This window comes from Hirundo rustica, chromosome 2 (genome assembly GCF_015227805.2).
Source record: "Hirundo rustica isolate bHirRus1 chromosome 2, bHirRus1.pri.v3, whole genome shotgun sequence".
Taxonomy (NCBI): domain Eukaryota; kingdom Metazoa; phylum Chordata; class Aves; order Passeriformes; family Hirundinidae; genus Hirundo; species Hirundo rustica.
The window spans coordinates 88,145,649-88,169,957 of NC_053451.1; the positions used below are offsets into that span (position 1 = coordinate 88,145,649).

Below are 24,309 nucleotides of genomic sequence, written 5' to 3' on the forward strand. Positions count from 1 at the left end.
TAGGGGAAAAAAAAAAAAAAAAAAAACCAACAAAAAACAACACATGTTCATTTTGCTTGTTTTTTCTTTTTCTGCAATTACTTCTTAAGATTTATCACTTAATTTCCATAGGTCTCAAAACCTCTTTCTCGAGTTTCAGAAACAGGAGTCTGGCAGCAGCACAGCCAGGGGTCAGCATTTCACCTAGGCGGCAACACTATTCCCGCAGTTTTCATTGCGCTGTCCTGCCATGAATCGAGGTCTTTGGCCTTCAGATATTTAATTACCTTTCTTTAAAGAGATGCATGGTCATTTACAGTAATGTAATTGTCCTCCCGGCCAGCATCTGAGACACAGGGTTCTCACTGAAGCTGAGGCACAGCGTCCCTGTGATTCCTGGGCTAAAGCGCTCCATCAGCGCAGGGCGGGCTCCAGGGCACGGCCCCCCAGGCAAGACACACTGGTCAGAGGAGCACCACCATGTCCCACGGCACGCCAAAAGGATAAGGGGAAACCCATGGCAGTCTGGGTAAGGGGGCAGGAGGGGTACAATGGCAGGATCGCCAGGTTCCTGCCTGGAAGCCTACAAAAATAAAAGCAGTCCTGAATTAGTCACCAGTCCAGAAGCCAAACGCTGCTCTGGTCACACTTGGGCAGAGCAACAGCCAGACCCCTGCAGTGTACTGCAGGATTAGTCACGCTCTCAGTGAGCAAGACAACACAGCAGATTAATACTAAAACAAATCGTTCCCAGGGCTCTCAGAACCATCAGTCTTATTTTCTCAATATTTGTTTCTTCTGCTTGATCAATAATCTCTAAAAATGCAGGTTTTTCCTTAGCAGAAACAGGAACTGGAATTAGTATCTCTGTCCTCAATGTGGCCACCCCTTTTCACTAAAGCTACAGGAACTGAGGCTTGTCTCTCACTGGAAAATCTTGCTGAGATCACCAAGCAGCTTAAAATTTTGCAGAGGGCAGGGCTGTTGCTCCAGCCACGAGACCTTACAGAGTCCCACTGTTGTTGTCCCAGCTGGCAGAAGCACTTAGAGCCCTCTAGAAAGATGGGAAGGATTACCTCATGTTTTACATGCTCTGGGTATATTTTAACCACAATAATAAGCAGCGGTTGCAACATAACACTGTCTCTGTCAGTGGTTGTCATGGTTCAGTCCCAGTAGTCTGCACGGGCAGGATAACGTAATTACCTCCCAGTAGCTCTTGGGAGAGGTAGCTGGTTTCTGTCATCTTGCACTGGTGTGGCTGACAACAGAGGCACAGCCTCGCACCCAGGCAGCGTTTTCTATCTAAATATTTAGGCGGAGAAATGAGGCATTAGAAGGAGTCTCAGTGCCTCTTTCCAGAAGCAATCCAGAACCAAGTTTCTCTGAGCAAGAAGTTTGGATGCAAACAGGTTCATAGGGCTCTTCCTAATCTTCTTCTGGGAACTTGCAGGGAACTCCTGGCTCCCAGGAGTAAAGATACTAATTTTCTCAAAGTACAAATATTATACTAAATCTCCCAGAGGGGTGCAGAACGCCCAAGCAATAACTGCCTGCACAAATGTGCCTAGGAATAATGCATGCATCTGTAGAGCCCTGAAGGCATACAGTTATTGTCAAGAAGAGAGTTGGTGGGGCATGGCATGGCACGGAGGATTGCTGTAGGGCCCTTCTCTGTGGTGCCTGGAAGTGGCTCCAGGCTGGGGTCAGGGTGCAGCCCTTGGGCTGGCTCAGCACAGCACAGGCAGCTGCCCTTTCCCCTGAGCAGGAGCCAAGAGGTGAGTGGAGATGAGAGAAGACAGGGTGACAAGTCACCTGGTGCTCCTGTCAGACATTTTGCAGTGAGGGGAGCTGGGTAACCAGCGGTAACCAAAATAAAGGTTTTGTGTGCCTGCTGTGTGACATGGCTCAACCCCAGACAGCGATGAAGCACCACACAGCCACTCACTGCCTTCTCCCTGCTGGGATGGGGTGAGACTCGTGAGGGTAGAAGTGGGAAAACCTGTGGGTTCAGATAAAGACAGTTTGATAGGTAAAGCAAAAGCCACGCACATCAGCAAAGTGAAGGAAGGAATTCATTCACCCCTTCCCACAGACAAGCAGGTGCTCAGTCAGCTCCGGAAGAGCAGGGCCCCACGACACACAGTGGTGACTTGGGAAGAAAAATGCCATCACTCTGAACTTTCCCCCTTTCTCCTTCTTCCCCCAGCTTTACATCCTGAGTCCATAGGATAGGGTAGGATATCCCTTTGGTCGCTTGGGGTCAGCTGTCCTGGCTGCCTCCCCTTCCAGCCCCTTTTGCACCCTAGCCTGTTCATTGGTGGGGTGTGGAGCAGAAGAGGCCTTGATTCTGTGTAAGCACAGCTCAGCAACAGTTAAAACATCTGTGTTGTCAACACTGTTTGCAGCACAGATCCAAAACTCAGCCCCAAATGAGCTACTGCAAAGAAAACCAACTCCATCCCAGCCCAAACCAGCACACCATTAACAACAGCTACACACAACTCCATGACGTCCTGCATCATCCAGGAGGGGCTGGAGTGAATGATGGAGAGCAGTGAGTCAGGCTGGGATGTCAACGAAGAGGCTTAGCAAAAACACCCAGGTTCTGGCTTCTTTTCAGGCTCCCTCTGCTCCCCTCCGTACCCTTGAGCTCCTCTGTATCCCAGTACAGGAGAGAGAAAGACAGACACAAAAGGTCTAGGCAAAGAAGAACTGAAAAACTCAGCAAAGGACTGAAGATTTCAGAAGAAAAGCATTTGGATGAACCATAGAATAATAGAATCTGTTAGGTTGGAGATTATCCTTAAGGTCAACATGTCTAATTCTTACCCCAGCACTGCCAAGTGCAGCACTAAACCACGTCCCCAAGTACCACATCTGCTGGTCTTTCAAATACCTCCAGGGATGGCAGCTCTACCACCTCCCAGAGCACCCCGTTTCAATGCTTGACAACCCTTGTGGTGAAGAAATTTTTCATAATATAAACCTCCCTTGATGTAAAACGGAGACTGGTTTTTCTTGTGCTACTGCTTATTACCTGTGAGAAGATGCCAAGCCTCACCTTACCACAAGGTCTTTTCGAGTAGTTGTAGAGAGGGAGTAGAGGGAGAGTAGAGCTGAAGGGGCTCTTCTGAGCCCCCCTTTCTCCAGGCTGAACAACACCAGCTCCCTCAGCCGCTCCTCATAGGAGTTCTCTTGATAATGCTGAGTCATTCAGGCTTGTACCAGTGGAGGCTGACCTTGAGAAATTACAGAAGGGATCTAACCAAGACACTAAGCCGGGGCTTTCTGGTTGGATAAAGCTCTAGCAGCGCAGCAGAAGCGAAAAATAAAAGAGATCACCGGCTTGGAGGAACAATCCCTGTCCTTGTTCAGCTCCTGGTGCCTCCTGTTGGTGCACCTTAATTTCCTCAACTGGAAGAAATTATGGTAAGGCCACCTACCCATGGCTTCTTCCAAAAATCTGCCTTCACCAGCCCATCCTCACCCACCTGAGCCCCACAAGGAGCAAGCCCCTATTGTTTACTTCCAATATTCCACTGCAAGAGCTAGGAGGTGCAAAGGGAAGCCAGTAAGATCCTAGTCCAAAATGAAAAGCAATCCTTTTCACGCCCTTCAGTCAGCCGGTGACATCCTTGCCAAAAAAGTCTGTGGGTTCAAAATGGTGCCATAAAAAATAAAGGTGTGAGATGTACTCTGGGCTCTGAAACACACAGATGTCACATCTGGCTTAGGAAGTCTCTTCAGTGCTAGAGGCTGAGAGGTATTTCCCTGGACTCCAGATAATGTTACACCCTCTTCTTCCCCAGCTTCTCGAATTTGTACAATTCAGGAACCATTCCCAACAGGTAGTTTGTGTGAAGCTGAGTATTTCGGGTGGGAAAGAGGATTTCACACTGCGGACACACACATCATTTCTGTGCCAAGCACTGCCTGTGCCAGAGAACGGTCTCACACAGGCAGAGCCAAAAACGTCCCTGCTTTTCCCATATTCCTTCTTCCACGTGGGACGAATGGAGGGGAAGTGACAGCGCCATTGGCTCATCCCGCCCTCGCCCTGTGCTCCCCTCCTGGCTGCTGTGTTTTGATTTGCAGCGCCTGTGCCTTGGCTCCTGCCCAGGCAGTGCCTGTCGGACGTGAGCCCTGCGCTCCTGTTCCAGGACAGCTCCAAACCAGTACGTGCCTGCAAGCAAACCCACTCCCCACTCGGGGACAGATGACTCAAGCAAGAGCTCACAAATATTTAACTCCTCTGTGCCAGGAGATTTCCCAGCACCAGGCGCAGAAGGAACAGAGTGCTGAGCAAAAGGCAAACTGCAGCAAAAGGCTGTCTCTCTAAAGGGGAACAGATACTGCTGCTAAAAAAAGGATGTAAACTCAGGCTGTCTTACAACTGGGAGAACATCAACTCTTACCGATGCTTACGACTCTCGACAATAAAATGAAGAAGGCTCTGTACTGTAGAATTAGCACATACTGAAAATATTTGAAAAGATCTGGCCAAAGCCAGCACTTAAACAGAGTCAATTGCTGCAAAATAAACAAGAAAATTACTTTCTTGAAAGCGCCATCTGGTAAGGAGGCACCTCTGTGAAACGAGAAGCTCGTGATTCAGATAAAGAGTTCTGAACACAACCTTGTAACTGTCTACACAGCAAACAAAACACTTCAGTGTGTGAAGAGTGGGAGGCACTTTTTTTTTTTTTTTTTTTTTTTTACAGTTCCTTTATTTAGGAAAGTGTGATCGATTTGGGCCTCTCTAAGCAACACAAAACATACCAGAAATAACAGAAGCTCTGAGTCTAGACAGAACAATGCAAAAGTGAGGAAAAAAGGAAGACCTTTATGCACAATTAATCTGAGGAATGTGTTGATACACTGTGGTACTGAGGTCACAATATTGCAGAATTATAGAAGGAATAGATTTTTTTTTATGAATGTCATTATGATGCCACATTACTTCCTCAAACTCAGAGCCTCCATGAAATTCTGTACATACATTTGGGGGGAAAAAAAAAATTCCAGGATACATAGAAGACTCAAATTGAGGGACTTGGGAGAAACCCAATAATCTTGCCAGATTATTTTCATTTTTCCCATTCAAGCATTTCTTGTACTTTTCAAGTGTCTACTGTTATTTTATATTGAGAAAAAACATTAGACTACTTGGAAAATGATCCATTTCTTAGGATTTACTCTGGCTGGACGCAAATGAACTAAATCTTAAACATCGTAAACCTGGTGTGGGGGCAGAGTTGATTCATAACAGTGAGCAAGAGAGAATAAAAACTTACTCTAAAATAACTTCCTATCTTCCAAACAGTTCTTCCACAAATACACATAAGGTCTGGGAACAGTGCACCTTAAGCAAACCAGGCTGGATACTTCAGCATTCACCTTTCCTCTGGAATTACTGTGGTCACATCACAGAGCTCAGTGCCTGAGGTTTGGATATTCCCTCATGTGCCCTCCTGCCCTCCAGTTCCAGTAGAGACCAAGGAAAGAACCAGGAGGGGGAAATTACATCGTGATTTCTGGTGGGTAAGTAACTTGTGTTTTCTTCGAATACCTCCATTTGAATCTTGGTCTCCACTGGCAAACAAACTTTGGGTCTACAAGGTAAGGCTTCACAGATTTACTTAAAAAGTTCATCTGAGAGTGCTCCACATGAAGAAGCACCTTTTAATGTGCCTGTAGACAACAGTGTCCTTTCCACAGTGTTTCTCTAAGTATGGACAGGGCTCCAGGCAGCTGCATGAAGGTACCAGGAATGAAGCCACCCTTTAGCAAAGCCTCTGATGCAGCTTAGGCTCTGCTGACATGTACCTAAGTGGCAGAAAGCGAATTTACTTTGGCAATTTTGTTATACTTCTCAATATAAGACCTGTTCTCTGTAACACACATCATCACTGGTGGTTCAACTGAACTGATGAAAGACATGTTGGTGGCAGGTTCAGACCTCCACACAGCTTCATGGTGGCAGATCTTCCCTGAACACAGAGGGAAACGGGGAAATCTCATTGGTGCTGGGCCCTCGCTAGGTGGACTTCTATTCAACCGATGATCTTCCTCCTTCTGCCCAAGCCAAATAATTTCAGATAAAATAAAGCTGGCACAGAGCAGTTAGGCATTTTCTGATACCATGACAACTTAGCCACAGCAAGCCTGTGTTCTCTTAGCCAACAAGGACAACCAGCCAGCACTGTGAGGTACCCCAGCCACTAGCAGAAAACATGAGGTACTTGCTCCAGGGCAGAGCCAAGCTTGGATTTCTCTCCACTTACAATGGTGGACACTACAGTTCCTCCCTCCCTCCCTCCCTCTGCTTTAAAAGAATCTTTCTTTCCCTGCTAGATCTACTCTGACTTAAAAAATTCTGCAGCCTGAACCTGCTCTCCTACTATAGCTTTGGCCAAAGAACTGGAAACTGAACCCACCAGTCAGCATAAACTTCCTGGGCTTTTGGTTTATTTATCTTTTCTCTTTTCTTCCTTTGAAAAGAAAGCCAGTGGGGTCAGCAAGGTAAGAAAAATATGTTGTGATGAGAAGGGGCAGAGAATCACAGGCAAGATTCAGGATGATGGGCAGTGGGGCTCCTGAGGGCTTCGTGAGCTTAACTGAGAGTAGGAGGATTTTATGATGTCGTGAACAGGAATAGGCAGATGGGCTGAAAGGGCTCTAGAGAGGTGACTCCCTTTGGCTTTTGCTATGGTCAAAGACAAATTATGCTCTTGGTCACTTGCTATATACCATCCTCAACATGCCGTCTTCAGGTTTGCATGGACACAGGACTAACTTTAGAAGTTCCAACTCTGCCTCTGGAGCATACTGGGCAGGGAAAAGGGAACCAGAGTTGTTTCTCTAACTTTGTCTGCAGTGGGGTTAACTAGGCTCAAACAAAACCTCCAGCAAAAGGTTCTGCGTTCAAAATCCAGGTCCTCCCCGGAGCAGGGCACCAATATAGCTGTTGCACAAAAAGAGCAGCAGATGTTTATGGGAAAAAACGTACAAAACATTTGCAAGTGAAGACATTTCTTCCATGGATGCATGAAGTCCCAAATTTAGCAGACAAGGCAGAACCCCACATATGGCAGAAGAGAGCTGTAAAAGTTGTCAGCAAGTGATATTCATCTCGATTTAGAAACAACTTGTTCCTACCATGTAACGTAAATGCAATGGAAAACATGCTTGTCTTTTAGCTGCAAGTGTAGTAGGCAGTCAGAGGAGCTAAGCAAAGTGCCAGCATGGATTTACTTTATTCTTTTTTTGTATGTGGGTATCATCAGATTTTCTCCTGACTTTTCTTATTCTACTATTCAATAGGCAACAGCTTCAAGCAAGTGCTGTTGGATAGAATGAAGCAGCATTATTTTTGGTTCCTGGTTTGATTAGTGATGCAATGCAACTGACCACTAAGGTTCCCACCCTCTAAGAATGGTATTATTCAGGGAAACAGGCATAGTCTGAGATGCTGCCTTTCTAGGGCTCAGTATCTATCTACTAGCAAAGGACATGCAGAATAAGGGGGGGGGAAAAAGCTATTTACTAACTTCATGCAGTTATTTTACCTCTGTTGCTCTCAAGTCTTGAGAAGCATGAGGGTCTGGGTAATAAAAAGGAAACCTTGATAACCCCCTTTCTTCTGTGAAAGGAATGTTGTTTCAAAAAGCTGTTGTCCACGGTATTGAAGCAGCTCAAGCAGCATTTACAGACACTCCACACACGCTTGCAACCCGAAAGAGCAGTCCTGTAACAGATGCTTGCATGCTCAGACATTCAGTGAACACATACACAAAAGTCAGTCAATCTAACACCAAAAGGGGAAAAAAAAAAAAAAAAAAAATATAAAAAGGCTAGTATTTACAAAAACACCTTCACAGCGGTTTTGCTCCACAGCTTAGCTGGCAGGAAGATGTAATTGAGGAATGCAATATGCTTTCCACAATCTGGCTTGGCCTTTGTCTTCACACAACTCTGTTTTAGAAGAGAATATCCTGAGCTGGAAAAAGCCCATGAGGATAATCAAAGTTTTGCTGCAGACCACTGTCCCACCCCCTGATACACTGGTGCTAGCCATGTCCAGTTGCCTTGTTCTGGAACACTGCCTCCCTCACAGCACCCTGAAGGCATTTTATTTCACTGGGCTTAGACAATAAAGCATTTGTTGTTCTTCACTGTAACCATGTATTTTTTAGAGCTTAGTCTATCGGGCCAGTCAGGTCACGCTTAAGGCTACAAACTAATCCAATGAGCTACAAAAGAGCTCATTTCATGATCATAACCCATCTTTGTCACAATGCAAAACTGAGAAACCTAAAGGTTCACCTCCTCCGTCCCAGCCCTTGCTGAGGACCCCTCAACTCCTCCAGTCTCCCTAATTTAGAGGCCCTCCAACCCTCACATTCACACCCACTGTCACCCCTGGTGCCCAGCAAACCCCACTGTGCCACAACCTCTGCAGACTCCCCTCACCTCCTCCCACTGGGCATAAAACAATTGCCATGCAACTTATGAACCCCAACATCTAACCACTGCTTCTGGGATGCCATCTGCTTCTTAAAGCCTCTTGAGGCCAATTCTCAGCCCTTGGGCTCCTGTCAGGAAATCAAACTGTCACCCCTGTTCTGACAGCAGCGGCTTGTTTCATTCAGACCGTCTTCACCTTGGCTCTAGCACTTAATCCTCACAGTGATAAAGCTCTCCCCATGAACTCACACTCTCATAAATTCAACCTGGTTTATTCCAAATATCACATAAATTAAACACATTTCCCATGAATATTGCAAATACACATGAAATGAACACAGCAATTTTTAAAAAAAGTTTTGGCTTTGTTTATGCAACAGGAAGTGCCAAATGTGGTTAGAACATGAACTTCTCCTGTATTTACTAGATACAAAAAGGTGCGGATTAATAATTTATATTTATACATATGTACACACTCCATTTCATTTCTAGCTTTAAAACAGTAAAAAATGGTTTCAAGTTTATCTACATTAAACATACTCATTTACATCTGGTCAGAAGCCCCAGATAAGAGTTGATACAATCATTTCACAACTGCAAAATTAAGGCGCTACCAAAATACCAGTTCCACTAGTGTAAAATGTAACAGGAATAGAGTGTACAGCTTTCTATTTATCAATTTAAAAGTGGACTGGAGGACAAGGAAAAAGGAGCAGTAAGAAACATGACAAGTTCTACAGGTTAGAAGTACAAAGATATCTTGATGACTATCAAATGAACATATTAAAATACAGTAGATAAAAGGCCTCAGTGGCAAACAATTGGTATGCTTCTGAAAGACAAAAAAGGTTAAAATATATATATATATCATTTTGTAGCTTGAAATTTTACAGGTGAACAACAGGTGTAGAGGTAGAGGGATTTTTTTTTTTTTTCTTTTTGGCCTCTTTATGATGTATAAAGAAGGGCCACATTCACCACAGTGAAAAGACTCATCATATACCCCAGCATCCTTGCTTGGACAGCAAGAAAAGTGTAATGAGCTAGAAAGGCAACAAATCCTGTCTATCTCTTCCAGGAGCTCAGCTCCAATGCTTCCACACGTACCTTGGCAACAAGTTACACCTAAGCGCAGACTGGCTGTAGCACAGACATTTCCTCTAGAGAGCAACGAGACAGTATTTCCTGTGAGGTACTACTGGATGCTGCTGATATTATATGGCAGAGGTGATTTGGTAAAAATGAAACCGGTACTTCCCCTCAAAAAGCAAGTACCACAGGGCAGTGGTGATTTTATCTATTTATTAAAGCTTTGCTATTTGATCAGCATTCAATGTTTTGGAAGAAATGTCAGCTTTGGGCTGCTAATATTATTATTTGCATCCATACACAGACAATTCCTTTGTTGTTATCATTTATCCAAAACATCAGTCACTGAAATATTCACAAACCGCTTTAAACCTTGACTAAAAAAAAATCCCTCTACAGTTCAGCTTTCTTTTCAATAACGATCACTCTATTAACTATGCAGGCCTTCATGAACACAGTAATGTCACTTCCCATGTAGAATGTCTTTACACATTACAAAACAGCAGTAAACAACCTCTCATTTCATAGGGTTTTCTGTCAGAAGTACCTCAGAAGTAGTTATCTTGAAAAAAATCACTTTTGCAGAGAAGAATATTAACATGAACATTTACTGAGGCAAAGCCAAGACTAACTAGCACCTTGATATTTTTTTCCTTAAATGCACTCCTATCTGTAAAATTAAGCACATATAAGATCGGGGAGCAGCAATATACAAATACTATCAGCAACCTCTTCCAGCTAAACTAGTAATACTCAAAACTAGGCCAGACACACAAACAAGCAAGATGAATGAGTCTTGAAGAAATACACAGCATGGAAAGGAATGGGAAGAACAGGAAGCTGAACAGAAAGGATTGCGAGATCAAATACAGTCCATCTTCTGGTCTGAGAATTAGTTTGCAAAATCACCCTTCAGTAGCTCAGCTGACAGTTGGCTGAAGACCTACTGATTTCTGAAATTTCCTCCCCAGAAGTACAACAATCCCTTTATACTTCCGTGAATTCCTTGTCATAATCTTCAAATCCTGGAGGAAATGCATTCAACTTGAATTTTGAGTATTTTGGTGGTGGTAGCAGAACTTGCAGAAGGCTACTGTAGAGGTTATGACATCATTGGTTGTACATTATGCACTTCACAATTCAGAGAATATACTTACAAACTACTTAAATATAAAAGGCGTGTTCAAGGTAGAGGCAGTTACAGTACATTCAGGGTATGTTACAGAAACCATTTGTGGTAGCCATTTGCTGAAAGGAAAAAAAAATGAATTTTTGTTTCCCAGACCACAGAGGTTATAACTACAATACCCAACCAGAGCAGGTAATATATGCCGATCACCGCATTTTAATGCAGTCTTCTTCCAGAATTCATGTACAAAGTGGAAAAAAAAAAAAAAGTTTAAATACCTCTTCATTGACAAATAAGGAGAAATGAACTAAAAAAGAAACCAGGCACTTTGACCATTTAGGTAAGCAGCCATTTCTTCTTACCAGACTTTTGTACATGAACAAGTCTTTACATTGGTCTTGCGATGCTTGCAGCACATCGAGATTCAAGTCAACTTTTTTTTTTCCCTGTTGGTAGTATCAGTTCTAGTTATAGGAAACGATGCCAATTGAATTGGTAACACTGAGTTATTTCATTGGCAGTTGAGCATATGTTGATCATTTGACTGACAAGTGATCAATTTAATAGCTAAGTTAGATATTAACAAAACAATACACAAAAAAAAAAAAAAATCAAAGAGACAAATGAAGATTAACACCTGACTGAAGCTTGCATTGAGACTTGCCTTTATAGGTTCGGTTTGTGACTCCTTTCATGGTGTTACTGTGGACTGATTTCCATCACATACAGCAACTGGTACTAAACTACAATACTTTCAGGTTTGAAACACGTTCAGTAGAGACAACCCCCACGTAATGGGAGGTTGGCATGTCACTGCAGGAAGGAGGGAGATGGAAACCTCCCCACCTTTCATCCTCGCTGGTTCCACTCGTAGAGCAGATGTTCAGAAGTAAACTGCAGCATGCCTCCCTCGTACTTGGGGTGAAATCATTATTTCACAGCAATGTTTATCATACTTTAGTGAGCGGCTTGGTTTGAATTTAGCAGTAAGACTGGCTAGGATTACTTTGGGTTTTCTCTTCAAAGAAACCAAAGCACATCTTTCCAAACATTTTGTATATACTTATTCTGCTACAACATGTAAATCACAAAGGAGGGATTACCTAAGGCTACCAAATAGTGTGCTTATTCAGTAGCTATTATTCTTTCAGATAAATATCCTCAGATGCCTTGACTACAAACAGCTTAACCTGTTTGTTCCTCAGACTGTTATTTGCTGAATAGAGAGAGGGAGATGCGGGTATATGACAGACTGCCTTCCAATTCACTAACCGAGAGTACTGTTGGTTATAGTCCTTGTGCATCCTTCTGCTGGGCAGCGTAACTCCTCTTCTGTTCACTACCATCAAGAAAGTCTAGGAAACACCTCTTCAATCCACCGTCCAGTTTCCTCTTCCTACTGAGTGAAAATCCAGATCACATGCAGGCCAATGGCGCTACTCTAGTACTTAACTCTCTTGGCTAGAAACATCAATTCTATCAAAGTACTTTGAAGCAATTGTCCACATCCATCAGCTACAATCTAAATGTAGCACAGCTCTGTAGAGGCTCAGTTTTCACCAGGACAACAGGAAAGTGTGAAAGGTTTGGTGAATACCCAGATAACAAACCGATGCAATCGATGGATGCAGGACGCAGTCAGAAAGGGCTGTTCCTTCTTGAAGGAATTATAAAAAAATGCAAAAAACAACCCCTTCCCCTTTGCCCTCCCCCAGAACAACCTGTCATGAGATGTTCTTGGTGCCCACTCACAAGTCCATGTTATCTGGGTCTTTTGCGAGTCACAAATATCAACACGCGCCTGATGGCGATCAGACGATCTTTCAGGGAGGTCATAGCCAATATAGCCAGCTGAGCTCTGTTTTCCAGAGGCAACACTGCCAAGAGCCACCAGTACCAGGCAGGACCACTGGGGTTGCTCTGCAAAAGGATGGAAAAACATGCAGTTATGTATTCGCCAGCCCAGCCCCAGGAATAACACCACCTTTCTTCTCATCTTCTATTTGCGAAGAAAGTCACCAAAAAACAAGCAACAATTGAACACGTAATTGCAGCTGTTCTCTTTATCAGTATACATAATTAAGACTTATCTCTTCGGCTACCAAATTACACAGGTATATTGTTTAACATGCTTCGTGCCAACAGACCAAAATTGGGTAAGTAAGAGTTTAGAATGTATAAAATCACAGCAAATACCTGTCAGAAAAGTCTAGTGTTAAAATTCTGTGTAGTATAAGGCTGCATTAATAGGCAGGTTTTATTACCTGTGGCTCTGGTTCTTTTCCTGGCATAGATCCAAAATGATTGAGAATTTGCACTTTCATATTGTCTTTAAGAGAAGTGAACCAGGCAACAGCTTGATCATAGACTGAATCATGAAGGCGGACAAGTTCTTCATATTCTGGTCCTTCAACCTTTTTGTTAAAAGAAGGGAGATGGAACAAAAGAGGTTTGATACCGTGGAGACCATATGCTTTCCCAGAAGCAAACGAAGCAAAATAATGCAGTGACTACAGCTGCTCAAATGCTCTTATCTAAACCAACTGTGCCTAAGTCTCAGATTTCAAACCTGTGATGCTGGAGTCTTTTTACCCTCCCCTAGATGTTCTGAAGTGATATTTCCTGGAGCAGTAACTGCCTCACTAGTATCCGTTCCTAAATGCTGGCATAATAAAAGAATATACTGTCTAATCCTGGGACATATTTATTATCTCAAACCCACAACCCGGAGTCCCTGTCACAGTATGACCTCTGCACAGTGGTACATCATCTGGCAAAACAAAACAAACACTACTGCCACCGAGCACGGACACGGGGGGGCTACAGCACTTAAGAGACCAGCACTATTTTATACAAGTGTTAAGGCCATGGTAGGACAGCCAAGGAGAGGAGGAGAGTAGACACCCAAGCAGGCAGGAAGTAGGGAAAGTGATGCTTTCCCAATATCAGAAACAGCCATGAAAAAACATCCTCATTGAAGCAGAGTGTTTTAGTTGCACAGGCCTACTGTAAGCTATTAGGGAAAAAAAAAATGGCATAAGCAAAAATCACTACAAATTGGTGATTTGCGGGGGTTTTGATTCTGGATTTTTGTTTGGAGTTGTTTGGGGTTTTTTTTTCCCTTTAACATGTGCATATCGCATAGGCGCACATGCTTCACCTTTCACCTAGGCTACTCACTCAGATACACATCTCATCTAGCTGCTCTGGTTGCCCTTCACAATCAAGGAGAAGTAGTTCTACAGAGTAGTTCATCTCATCTTAAGGTAAGTATCTAAGAGGATATAAAACAGGTTTCTTTGGACTGAGATTTTTGACCATCAGACATATGGATGTTGGGCACTGAACAGACACCAGCCTCCAATGTGAGACAAGGCAAATCTCACTCTAATTACAAAGAGGTGGATCTCTGGAACCGTCTATAAACAATGCCTGCATACCTGAGTTCCACTACTCTTTGCTAGGGATTTAAACAGAGCACAGCCCTCACTCTGAGCAGACTGCCTTTTCCAGCCTTTCACAGGCAGGGGCACCTCCCTGAGCTCAACCTTTCATACCCTGGCAAACAACTGCATCACCCTGCACAGGTTAGAAAAGCACTGCTAAGGCTTTACAGACTTTCACTTCAACTGTGAGAGTGCACCAGAGCTATATGACCAAACTGACTTCATCAACTGGCAGGAAATTACTGCTAAGCTCAATGTTAACAGCTACCAAGGTTTTATAGACACAGTCTGAAGATGATCCAGAAAGCATGGCCAAAAATTCAGCTTTTGGCCAATACCCATCACAAACACCTGCCTTGATGCAGGTTTGCTAAGAGCACTTGTTTTTAAAAGCTACTCCCCTCTCTGCATTTCTCTCCTCTCAGCTCTAATGGATGCTTGTTCAGGGTATGGTTAACTTACGTGTCCCTAAGAACTCATTTTAAGAGCAGATTCCCACATTTATTTGAGGACCTGTTCTGTAAATGAGAACTTGGAGGACATATGAAGTGTGCCAACTGTCTGTTCAGTGCAAGAGAACAATCAGTTCTCTACTAACAGGGGGATGTGTTTTTAAAAGGCTTTAAATTCTGTACCAGTTTTAAAATGTGGCTCTGACCTCACCTACACACCATGACCTCAGCATCCTAGAAGCTACTTTGAGATCCATGAAAGAAGTGTAACACTTTAAGCAGAGATAATTAAAAGGGAAGAAAGGAAGAAAGGGGAAAGAAGATACAAAGTTTGTTCCATGGTTTTTAAAACAGAGCTTTGGTGTATTTGTAATGATATTGGCTTAAAAAATAATGCACAGCTAGCTTGAAATGCAACAAGGAAAGGCTATTTAAGTGAATCCAGCAATACATGGGTATGAATAACTTTGCACCATAGATCACCTTTTTATCTTCAAGATACTCGATGTTTGCTGTGTTATATCCATCTCGCTGGCCATGGCTTAAGACCCTAAAACGACGGACACCAACTGTATCAACAACTGAGCGTCCATCAGGAAAAAACTTTACGTCCCTGATCTCTAATATACAGCCATGATCTGCAAATCTGAAATGACAGAAGGGCATAAAAGCGGAAGTCATCAACAAGTGTTTTATAGACATCAGGACAAATACTGGGCCTAATTCACCATTTCTTATTTGAAAGAGGATTCTTCTTTGGTGACAATACATTTGTGCTTATTCACATAAGCCACACAACCCCCACCCTTTCTGCCTTCCCTCAGAGGACCTGGGCAGCAGCATTTTCAGGGCAGGTTTGTGGGGTGGGAGGGTTGGAAAGGGATGGGAAACTAAATGAAGCATGTTTCATGCTGGGAGTTGCCAGCTGCTGGTGGCAAATTCATCTGGTTTGCAAAGAAAACAAGATGGGTAAAGATACTGTAAGGAAATATAGAAACTGAGCAACAAATGCATGGCTGTGAGGGCTGTGCCCCCTACTCAAAGGTGTAAGCAGAAGACTGCAGGCTTTAGAAGAAAAAGGCTTTTCTATATAGCAAGTCTTTTCTTGCATTTGTTTCCTTTATAAAAAACAAACTCAAATCAAACCCAAATATCCTCTTCACAAAAGCACATTTATATCCATTATATTTAAAGTAGACACAGGTTTTAATCACACCCTGCAAACAAGCACGCAATAAACTTTTACTTTATCAAGCTTACTTAACTCTACCTTTGTGGTGCAGTGATTTCACTAGCGGCTGATTGCACAATGACTCTTCACCACAATACATCTGCAGGTCTACACCTCAGCCTACTGTTAAGAAGAAAGCACTGTATCTAGTCTCAACTAAAGATACCCAGACCCTGCAGGGTCTGATAAATTCTTTATCATGGATATGCTTGTTTAACTAGGGCTTGGCCATTTCTTACAACAGTGATGAAGAAATGACTCCTGTGTCTGCTCTACCAGAAACCATGGGTTCAGGAGGGGTGGGGGGCAAGGCTCACCACTGTGAACAACTGTTCACAACTCCCAGCCAGTGTACAGGAAAAAATCAGGAAGAGCAGGAGGAGCAGAGCTACACACAGCTAAGTCCTGGTGCTCTACCAGTAGGACTGATTTTAAAAAGCAAGTCTGTTAGTTTATTATAGCAATATTACACTATACACTATTTAAAAAGCTACGTAACAATTGTTTTTAATTAATTATTTTAGTGATATCCATACTGGATTTAGAAATTAATAGAGAATTGATGATTTTTTCTTTTTTGTTCTTAGAGGAGTTACTTTTGGGTAGACAGGGACCTGAATCAGAGAGACAAGAAAGCACCTGGAAACAGGCATAAAATGAGCTGACAACATTAAGAGACTATATTGTTTTACCAATTATAAGTTAAAATGGAGAAAAAAAAAAAAAACAGAGGAAGATAATGAACTAAACATGCTTTGTCACTGTTTTTCAAGGGAGGTATGTATCCATGTCTCAGTAGATGAGGCAAAACAAGTTTCCCCACTTCTTGAATTCCCAAGTTGATTTCGCAATTTTGAATAAACAGAAGAACTTCTTTACTTGTGTAAGAAGTTGGAACAGCCTGCCAGGTGTCTGCAGATGAAGGTTACCTGCGCTTCAGTTATTTAAGTTATCATGCTCAAAAAGCTTAATTCTTTTAGTAACTCAGACAGGACATAGAAATCTAACTATACTGTTGCATTTTAAAATACCCTTCATGATGTTATCTAACAAACCAATTATTGTGTTTTGGGGATTGCAACGCCTTGGCCCTCTGTATTATTGTACGTGATGGCAAATAAGTTTGGCTCTTCCATAAGCCTACAGGGATAAAATGATACTCATCATTGAAGTCCTAGGGTAATTCTGTCCTCACTCTCACAAGTATTCGCTTCCAAAAAATTGCTAATAGGCCTGAAAGGGACTGTGGAGCATCAGCTGCTACTGGAGTCTGAACTCCACTGAGTGCAGTACTGACAGCATGCCAAATGGCATTGCAGCACAGCCACAGCTGACTGGAAGCTGCAGCATGTCCTGTATTCTTACAGCTACCTTACTGTCCAGTCTGGAAGAAAAATACAATTTCCCTCCTGCCCAAGAAGCAGGGAGTAGACAAGGAAAGGCTGCCAAGCTTCAGTAATGACTGCCCCCCTCTCAGCTCCAGTGATGATCACATACAAAAATACTGCTCCTGAGGATGCCTGTCTACTGTGTTCTTAAAAATTCCCATGTTCGTCATCCATTCCACAGTTTGCCAGTGCAGCTTCTGAAGTCAGCAACTATTGCATCTCATAAGGCAGACCTCTCAAGATCACCTCATGCTTCTCCCATGAGCATGCTCTCAAAACCCCATTATCTGTGAAATAGTTAAACTTGAAGGCTTTCGTAGAATCAGAGAATAGTTTTGTATTGTAAGGGACCTTTAATCTAGTCAGTCTCTGCATAGGGAGCTGGAAACACATCAGTGTCAGAATTCACAAAAATGAATGAAAGGTGTGATCATATAGAAAGACAAACCCACTCACTGCAGATAGTTTAGACATTGCAACACAGCAGTAAAGACAAACACTCAAATTCAACATTCAGCAGCAAAACAGACTTCTCAGCCAAGGGTATACTTTGTCTCATTAAAATGATACCATTCTTTCAGGAAGGTCTGGATGTTTTGCCTTATGTTTGTTTTGTTTTTTATTTTATTTTTTTCAACTGAGTAGACAGAGGGGGAATCTTACCCAGACAGTCAGTTTTCACTGGAACAAACAGGCCAGCAAGCTTTCCAAACACACAGCCAATTAAATGCTATTTCTGGAGCCTGTAGGAGCAGGTTGTGTGGCATTCTTGATATTATCCAAGAGGGGAGTAATAAAATTACATTTTTGTGTAAAAAGGAATGTTTAAAGTTCAGAACTAAGAAGCAAGCAACTTTAGTGTTAGTTCATACAGGACTGGAAGGAACCACAGTGGTTTGGGGAGACAAGTATACTGTGCTGCAGTATTCCATTAGCTCACAGCAGCCTTTGCAACAGGACATTCTCAGCTCATCTCCTTACCCTTTTAATTCATCAGCTAAGCACATGCCAAACTGCTTGGTACCAGTTTCCATGCATCTTCTTATCATTAGGCGATAACGAGGTTCAAAGACATGGAGTGGACAAGGGATGGTAGGAAAGGCCATGGTACATACGAAGATGGGAACATCTTTATTCAAACTGTAAGAAAATTGTTTAAAAAAAAAAAAATCAACTTTTTTTTCTGGGTGCTGCTATATTCAGCATATATCCTTAATATAAGACAAATGGCTTCCTTAGACTCAATCTTTTTAAATGCATATCTCTTCGAGGTTTACCATTTTCACATGACAAACAATATTTCAGGACTCTTTTCCTTAACATAATAAGTAAACAATCCCTCCAGCCTACTTCCATAAAGGAAAAAAAGTCAAGGAACAGCCAATTTCCCAAAAACGTGCCTAGTGATACATCTTAGATACAAATGGCAAGACTTTGGTGACAGCTTTTCACAGTAACAAAGTACTTGAGAACCAGCCATGTTCAAAGCAAGACAGCAGAGAATCGCCAAACTCAGTAAACCCCTTTGATTTCAAAGCCCATTAATCCACTTAATGTTTTGGGGGATTAACTGCATGTTTTGTTTTGCTTTTTAGCTGAGTTATAGCACAACATGCACAAGTCACTGACAAAACTGCGTCCTTGAACTCCTGACCCGAAGTATAACCCACTGATAATTTGAATTCTACTCCCAGAAAACCCCCATGGTATCTTCTAGAGCTATTAAGTTGTTGCAGAGAAAAAAAGCAATTATCTTAAGAATATTGTTGTGCCTCTCCACTATCCAAGCACATTGTCACTTGTTTATCTGCAACATACGCATCAAAAATACAAAACATCTGGCAGGTTCATTTACAATTTCATTCCTTTGGTGCCTTTTCATAAGCAAATTAATCTTCTTCAGTAATTTAGATTGAAAAATACAATTTTGTAACAGCTGTCAGTAGTATAAAGAGAGCCTACTTTGACAATTCCTTCATTTCTTCCTCATAAACTTTCTTCCTTTCAGATAATTCCTCTGGCAAGTAACGGACTATCAGCTCTTCTGTAAGGACGGTCTTCTTGTAAGTTCTGCTTGCCAGAAACTACAAGGAAGAGTCAACTCTTAAGTCTGGTAACAAGAAGACAAGTAACATCTCTTCCTCCCAGCCCACTCTTCCCTGAGGCCAAAGTGCACATTAGTCAGGGACTGTACAAATTCCTCACCCTTTTCAGCCTCCAGGCACCAAAACGTCCACTTCAGCCTATGTGGTTCACCCCACTGTCCTTTCAACTCTAACCCCATACCCTTTTTTGGCAAGAGTTGTACTAGGAAGAAAAGGCAGCTCATCCTCACTTTTGCAAAGACACGTGTATCTTTTTCACCTACAGCTGTCAGCTTACTGGCAAGTACTGTGTATGGGATACATTATGTTGGCTGCTGACAAGTGTTGACCAAGGAGCAACCATTCCTTATACACCAGTTTCCACACAAACTGAAAATTTGGTATGAACACAGCTATGGCTTGGGGTCCTCAGGCATGAGCCTGATGTGATACTGGAAGCCTCCATTTCTTTAAGAACCAGCAAAACTGTATTCCAATGAATGCCAAGCATATCCTTGAGTAAATGAGTCCCTGAGTCTGTGCATAGCTTGATGCTGTCAGTAGTGTCTTGATCCAGTTTCACAGGATCAAAGAAGTTTGGATTGGAAGGAACCTTTAAATGTCATCTAGTCCAACCCCTTCAGTGAGCAGGGACATCTTCAAATGGATCAGATTGCTCAGAGTCAATCCAACATGACCTTTAATGTTTCCAGCGATGGAGAATCTGGCCAACTCCCTGGGCAACCTCTTCCAGAGTCTTATCACCCTCATGGTAAAAAATTTCTTACTTACATCTAATCTCTTCAAATCAACTGTCTTTCACTTTAAAAGCATTACCCCTCTACTAAAATGCCCGTCCCTATCTTTTTTATAAACCCCCTTGAAGTACTGTAAGGCTCGGATCAGGTCTTCCCAGAGCCTTTTCCTCACCAGGCTGATTAACAGCTCTTGGCCTTTCCTCATAGGAGTGGTGCTCCAGCCCCAGACCATGTTCATGGCCCTTCTCTGGACTTGCTCCCCTGTGCTGGGGACCCCAGAGCTGGATGCAACACTCCAGGCGGGGTCTCACTAGAGGGGCAGAATCACCTCCCTCACCCTGCTGCTTTGGGTGCAGCTCTGAAGTAGAGCACAGAAAATCTCCACATAGATGTCTTCAGAAGAACACTAGTTTTTGCAGGTTTGTTAATTGGGGCAAGGATATACTTACTTCTGAAAGCTTTTCCTTGCAGAGTGGGCAAAGTGGATTATGGTCAAGGCAACGCTCAAGGCATTTGAGGCAAAAGGTGTGTCCACAGGGTGTGGTAACAGGTTCGTAGAACAACCTTAACATGAAAACATGGAACAGAAACACTAAGCTGCCAACAGAAACAATCCCCAATGTGTGGAGAGGAGTTACTAGTCCTCGCTCTTTCTTTCTTTTCTGCTTTTGTATAAACAACAGGTGACAGCGTTATCCATGGATACAAAATGGTTTTCGTTTTTACAAATGGTAAACAATGGAGAACCACATACATAAGAAAACCACTTCCGTAAAGATTCACCAAATCTGAGGTTCAGCAAAAAGGAACAGAGTATTGATTTAGACATTCTCTGGCAGGTCTCTCTTTTTACACCATGATAACTTTTTTCAGAAGCTAGAGAGGCTTTGTTATGTTAATGCCAGGTCAACACAGTCATACCTCATGCAGAGGGAACACTCAAAGTCTGACGCATCCACCAGAGTTGTTGGTATCTCACTCGAAGTGTCAGTGGTGTTTTCAGGTAAAACATCTCCATCTAAGTAGTCAAGAAGATTATTATAGTCAAGACGTAAGCATTACTGCATTTTCCAATGTTCTTTACACTGTTGACTTTTCCATAAAGAACCCGATTCATGCATTTTCTTTTTAGTTTTGTTTCTAATAAATATACTTCCCATCTAAGTTTTAGATTTTTGGTAGGAGATCTTTTGGGTAGCAGAGGATGATGTCTGTGCCCAGAGAATACACTTTAGAGCTGAATACCCATTATTTGCTTCTCCAAAAATGATTATGTTGTGGGTTTTTCTAGACTAGTTTTTAAAATATTCTGCTATTGCTTTCCCACCACCAGCCCCACATCAGCCAAGCCAGATGTTTTCAAGTACACTAAGTCCAGAATTTAATTTGTTTACACACAGTCAAAATATTTCATCACTGTTTATTACAGATTTCTCAGCAGGGGTAATTTTTCTTACAAATATAAAAAGGCTAACATTTTTCTAGACTAGGCTGTTGTAGAAATCCCAAATTTCAGACAGCTTAAAAGTTAAAAGGACTAGTGGAGTGGCATTAGCTAACACAGCTCTTACTAGCACAACAATCTGCAAACAGAGAGGCAAAACACTTCACTTAAAATTCTATTTAGATTGATTTTAGTGGGTGGTTTATATCTCTGGGTTAAACTCACTTTAAGGGTATGCACTTCAAACTTCACAGCAGCATCACTTAGGCTCAAAAGCTATCAGCTCCAGCTTCTGTTGAAATTTACACAAGCAAACTTGTGTGTAAAACTCTGCAACTTCTTTTAAAATTTGCATCTTTTTGATGAGTTGCAACAGAGCCGTGACTGCTGCCTCCACATGTTTTTTATTAACCAAACACTTGACTGTTAAAAAGCTCTGCTTTTTATGTTAAATTAAAATTCTAGGATACTTTGCTAATGAGTAACTTATGCTCAGCATCTGGTTTATCTTGAGCACAGACAGGATAGGTGGTGTGTGGCCTACAAAGAAAAACAGTGCTATCTTTAACCTACATGTCACATGTTAGCATTTAGTAATTGCAAGAACCTGGCTGTGTTAATTCTGCAAATAGTAATATGGCCCTGGGACCTAGCACAGACCAGAAATTAGTGCTTATGGGTAAAACACGACCTCTGGCCTTCCCTGTGAAGATACAGGTGGGTCAGATTTCACAATCTGTTTACTGAGTCTGCAGTTCACAGGCAAGTACAGGTATTTTTCCTCCACAGCAACATTATCAGAAACTGGCCATATATCGATCTCTTGTGGAGGTCACAGACAGCTGTACTTGACAACCTGGAACACTTTCAGGCAGAAGTCAAACTTTTCAAGGTGTGGGCTGTTTTGTTTTTTTCTTTAAGGGGAAAAAAAATCACACCAGCACAGCAACATTTTCAAAGTCTATGTTAACCAATTATTACACTACTCAGTGAAGTACTGTCTTCAGCATTTTTAGCCTCGAGTACTAAAGCCACTCTGGAAGTCTTTGTTAGAAGCTTGAGAAGCATACAAGTTGTAAGCACAGCTATATCAAGTAATAGAAAACTGGGGGGTGGGGACTTACTACCCTTTAAAAGGCTTCTTTGTTTGGTTGGAAAATTTCATGTAGAATTGCATGTGACTGTTTCTAATGCCAGTTAAAGATTAGTTTCCAGGCTTACTTCATCTTTCAATCATATAGAAAGACAATGAAGTTCAGCTATAGCTGAAACCTAGAAAATGGAAACAGCACTACCAACATGAAGATTAAACTGTGAGTGGATTACACATACATTACACTGGAAATGCCCCATTTGAGAAAGAAAAATACAGTTTTCATTCAATGAACTTAAGCTGCTCTGGAATAAGGTAAACAGGTTGTTAGAGCAGAAACAAAACCAAACACATCAGAGAACAAAATATCATCCCAATTCCTGCAGGGAATGTTTTATTGACACCTATAAAAAGGGAGGAGTAAAACCATTTGCAGTTTTTGAGTACGTGCAAAAGAAATTGCTTTTCTAAGCTACAACACAAACCTTTTTTAAGAATTTTACTGGGGACATCCAAGCTCTGCAAATCCCTCATATCACTGGACAGCTTTCTTTTTAAGCCAACCCCAGGTAAACTGGAGAGAATAGCTCCCAAAGACTTCTTGTTGTCATCAAAGTAGAGATCCAGAACGTGATGGGTAACAGAAGAATCAGTGCTTCTGAATACATCAGATTCTTGGGACGGGGTTTTTGTTAACCTGAACACAGTATCCTAAAAAAATAAGAACAGTTATATACAGCATGAGACAATTTTGGTTTGCTTTCATCTATTAGTTTTATCAGCAATAGATCAATGTTCCCACGAGAAGCCTAGCAAAGAGAAAGGTCTGTACCAAGGGTCACTTCCCAACTGCATGAACTAGGGTCATGTCTCTCCCTACAGCTCCCGTCTCTAGAAATTATGTCCTTGTCATACTAAACCTTCAGTAGAAAAAAACCACAAAACACAACTGACCCCCACATGAAGGCATCACATTGTTTTCTGAAGAAAAAGGTTAACTCTCTTATTTTTCTGAGGAAGTACATCCCAATAAGAGGTCCAATAGCAATGGGAAGAACAGGCTTACCATGAAAATAAGTACCTACACAGGTGCAGACAAAGACAATGTTACACAGATCAGAAAGATCCATGCGCTATTTTTTGTATTTTTATGTTGAATGCTTTTTGCTTTACCTTTGAGGACCCAGCAACAGAGTTATCTTCCACAGCTGACTGTGTGTTTATGCTACTCAGAAATGCAGGTTTCAATCTTGTATGGGATGTTCGACTAGAGAAAGGTGCTGTTAGACTATCATGCACATTTTCAAAGGCTGGGAAAAACATCTCACACATTATCTAGTCAATTAGAGAGAAAAAAAAAAAAAAGAAAAAAATAATAATTACAACATAGATATTTATGTTTGTGTGAACACAGATGCACAAACTCCACAGTTTCTTCCTGCCAAGAAGCTTGCAACATCTAAGACACCCTGCATTTCCCAATGCCCATGGAAAACCTGAATGGCAGTGCCCACCACAGCCATAGTCACATTTCAAGGTGCTCTCCTGGTGTCCGTCTCCCTTAACAAAGGCTTCTACTCCTCAAGAGCATCCAGGGCAGCAGTTTGTTGGATACTCCTCCTGATTCTACCCATCTCCATTTTGACACTCAGACCCTGCCTCCAGAAGTCTTCAGACCATGCTCTCCCATCAAAACCAGTTAAAAGAGATGTGTTTATACATTCCTTGTGTTCTTTATCCATCTCCT

At 42.2% G+C, this 24,309-nt stretch overlaps 1 protein-coding gene across 2 annotated transcripts in view; it reads right to left on the reverse strand.

Annotated features, from left to right (window-relative positions):
• Positions 1-8,704: 8,704 nt before the first annotated feature.
• The window catches only part of LONRF2 (LON peptidase N-terminal domain and ring finger 2), a 51,396-nt gene continuing 35,791 nt past the window's right edge, over positions 8,705-24,309 (reverse strand). For both annotated transcript variants that reach the window (XM_040056513.2, XM_040056512.2), the window contains 9 exons: positions 23,736-23,897; positions 23,048-23,273; positions 20,947-21,043; positions 20,475-20,589; positions 19,146-19,267; positions 18,165-18,323; positions 15,048-15,210; positions 12,931-13,080; positions 8,705-12,586 (listed from right to left, as the gene is read on the reverse strand). In XM_040056513.2, coding sequence (XP_039912447.1) covers positions 12,428-12,586; positions 12,931-13,080; positions 15,048-15,210; positions 18,165-18,323; positions 19,146-19,267; positions 20,475-20,589; positions 20,947-21,043; positions 23,048-23,273; positions 23,736-23,897 — 1,353 coding nt within the window. In that variant the 3' untranslated portion in view covers positions 8,705-12,427. The remainder of the gene's footprint in view (positions 12,587-12,930; positions 13,081-15,047; positions 15,211-18,164; positions 18,324-19,145; positions 19,268-20,474; positions 20,590-20,946; positions 21,044-23,047; positions 23,274-23,735; positions 23,898-24,309) is intronic.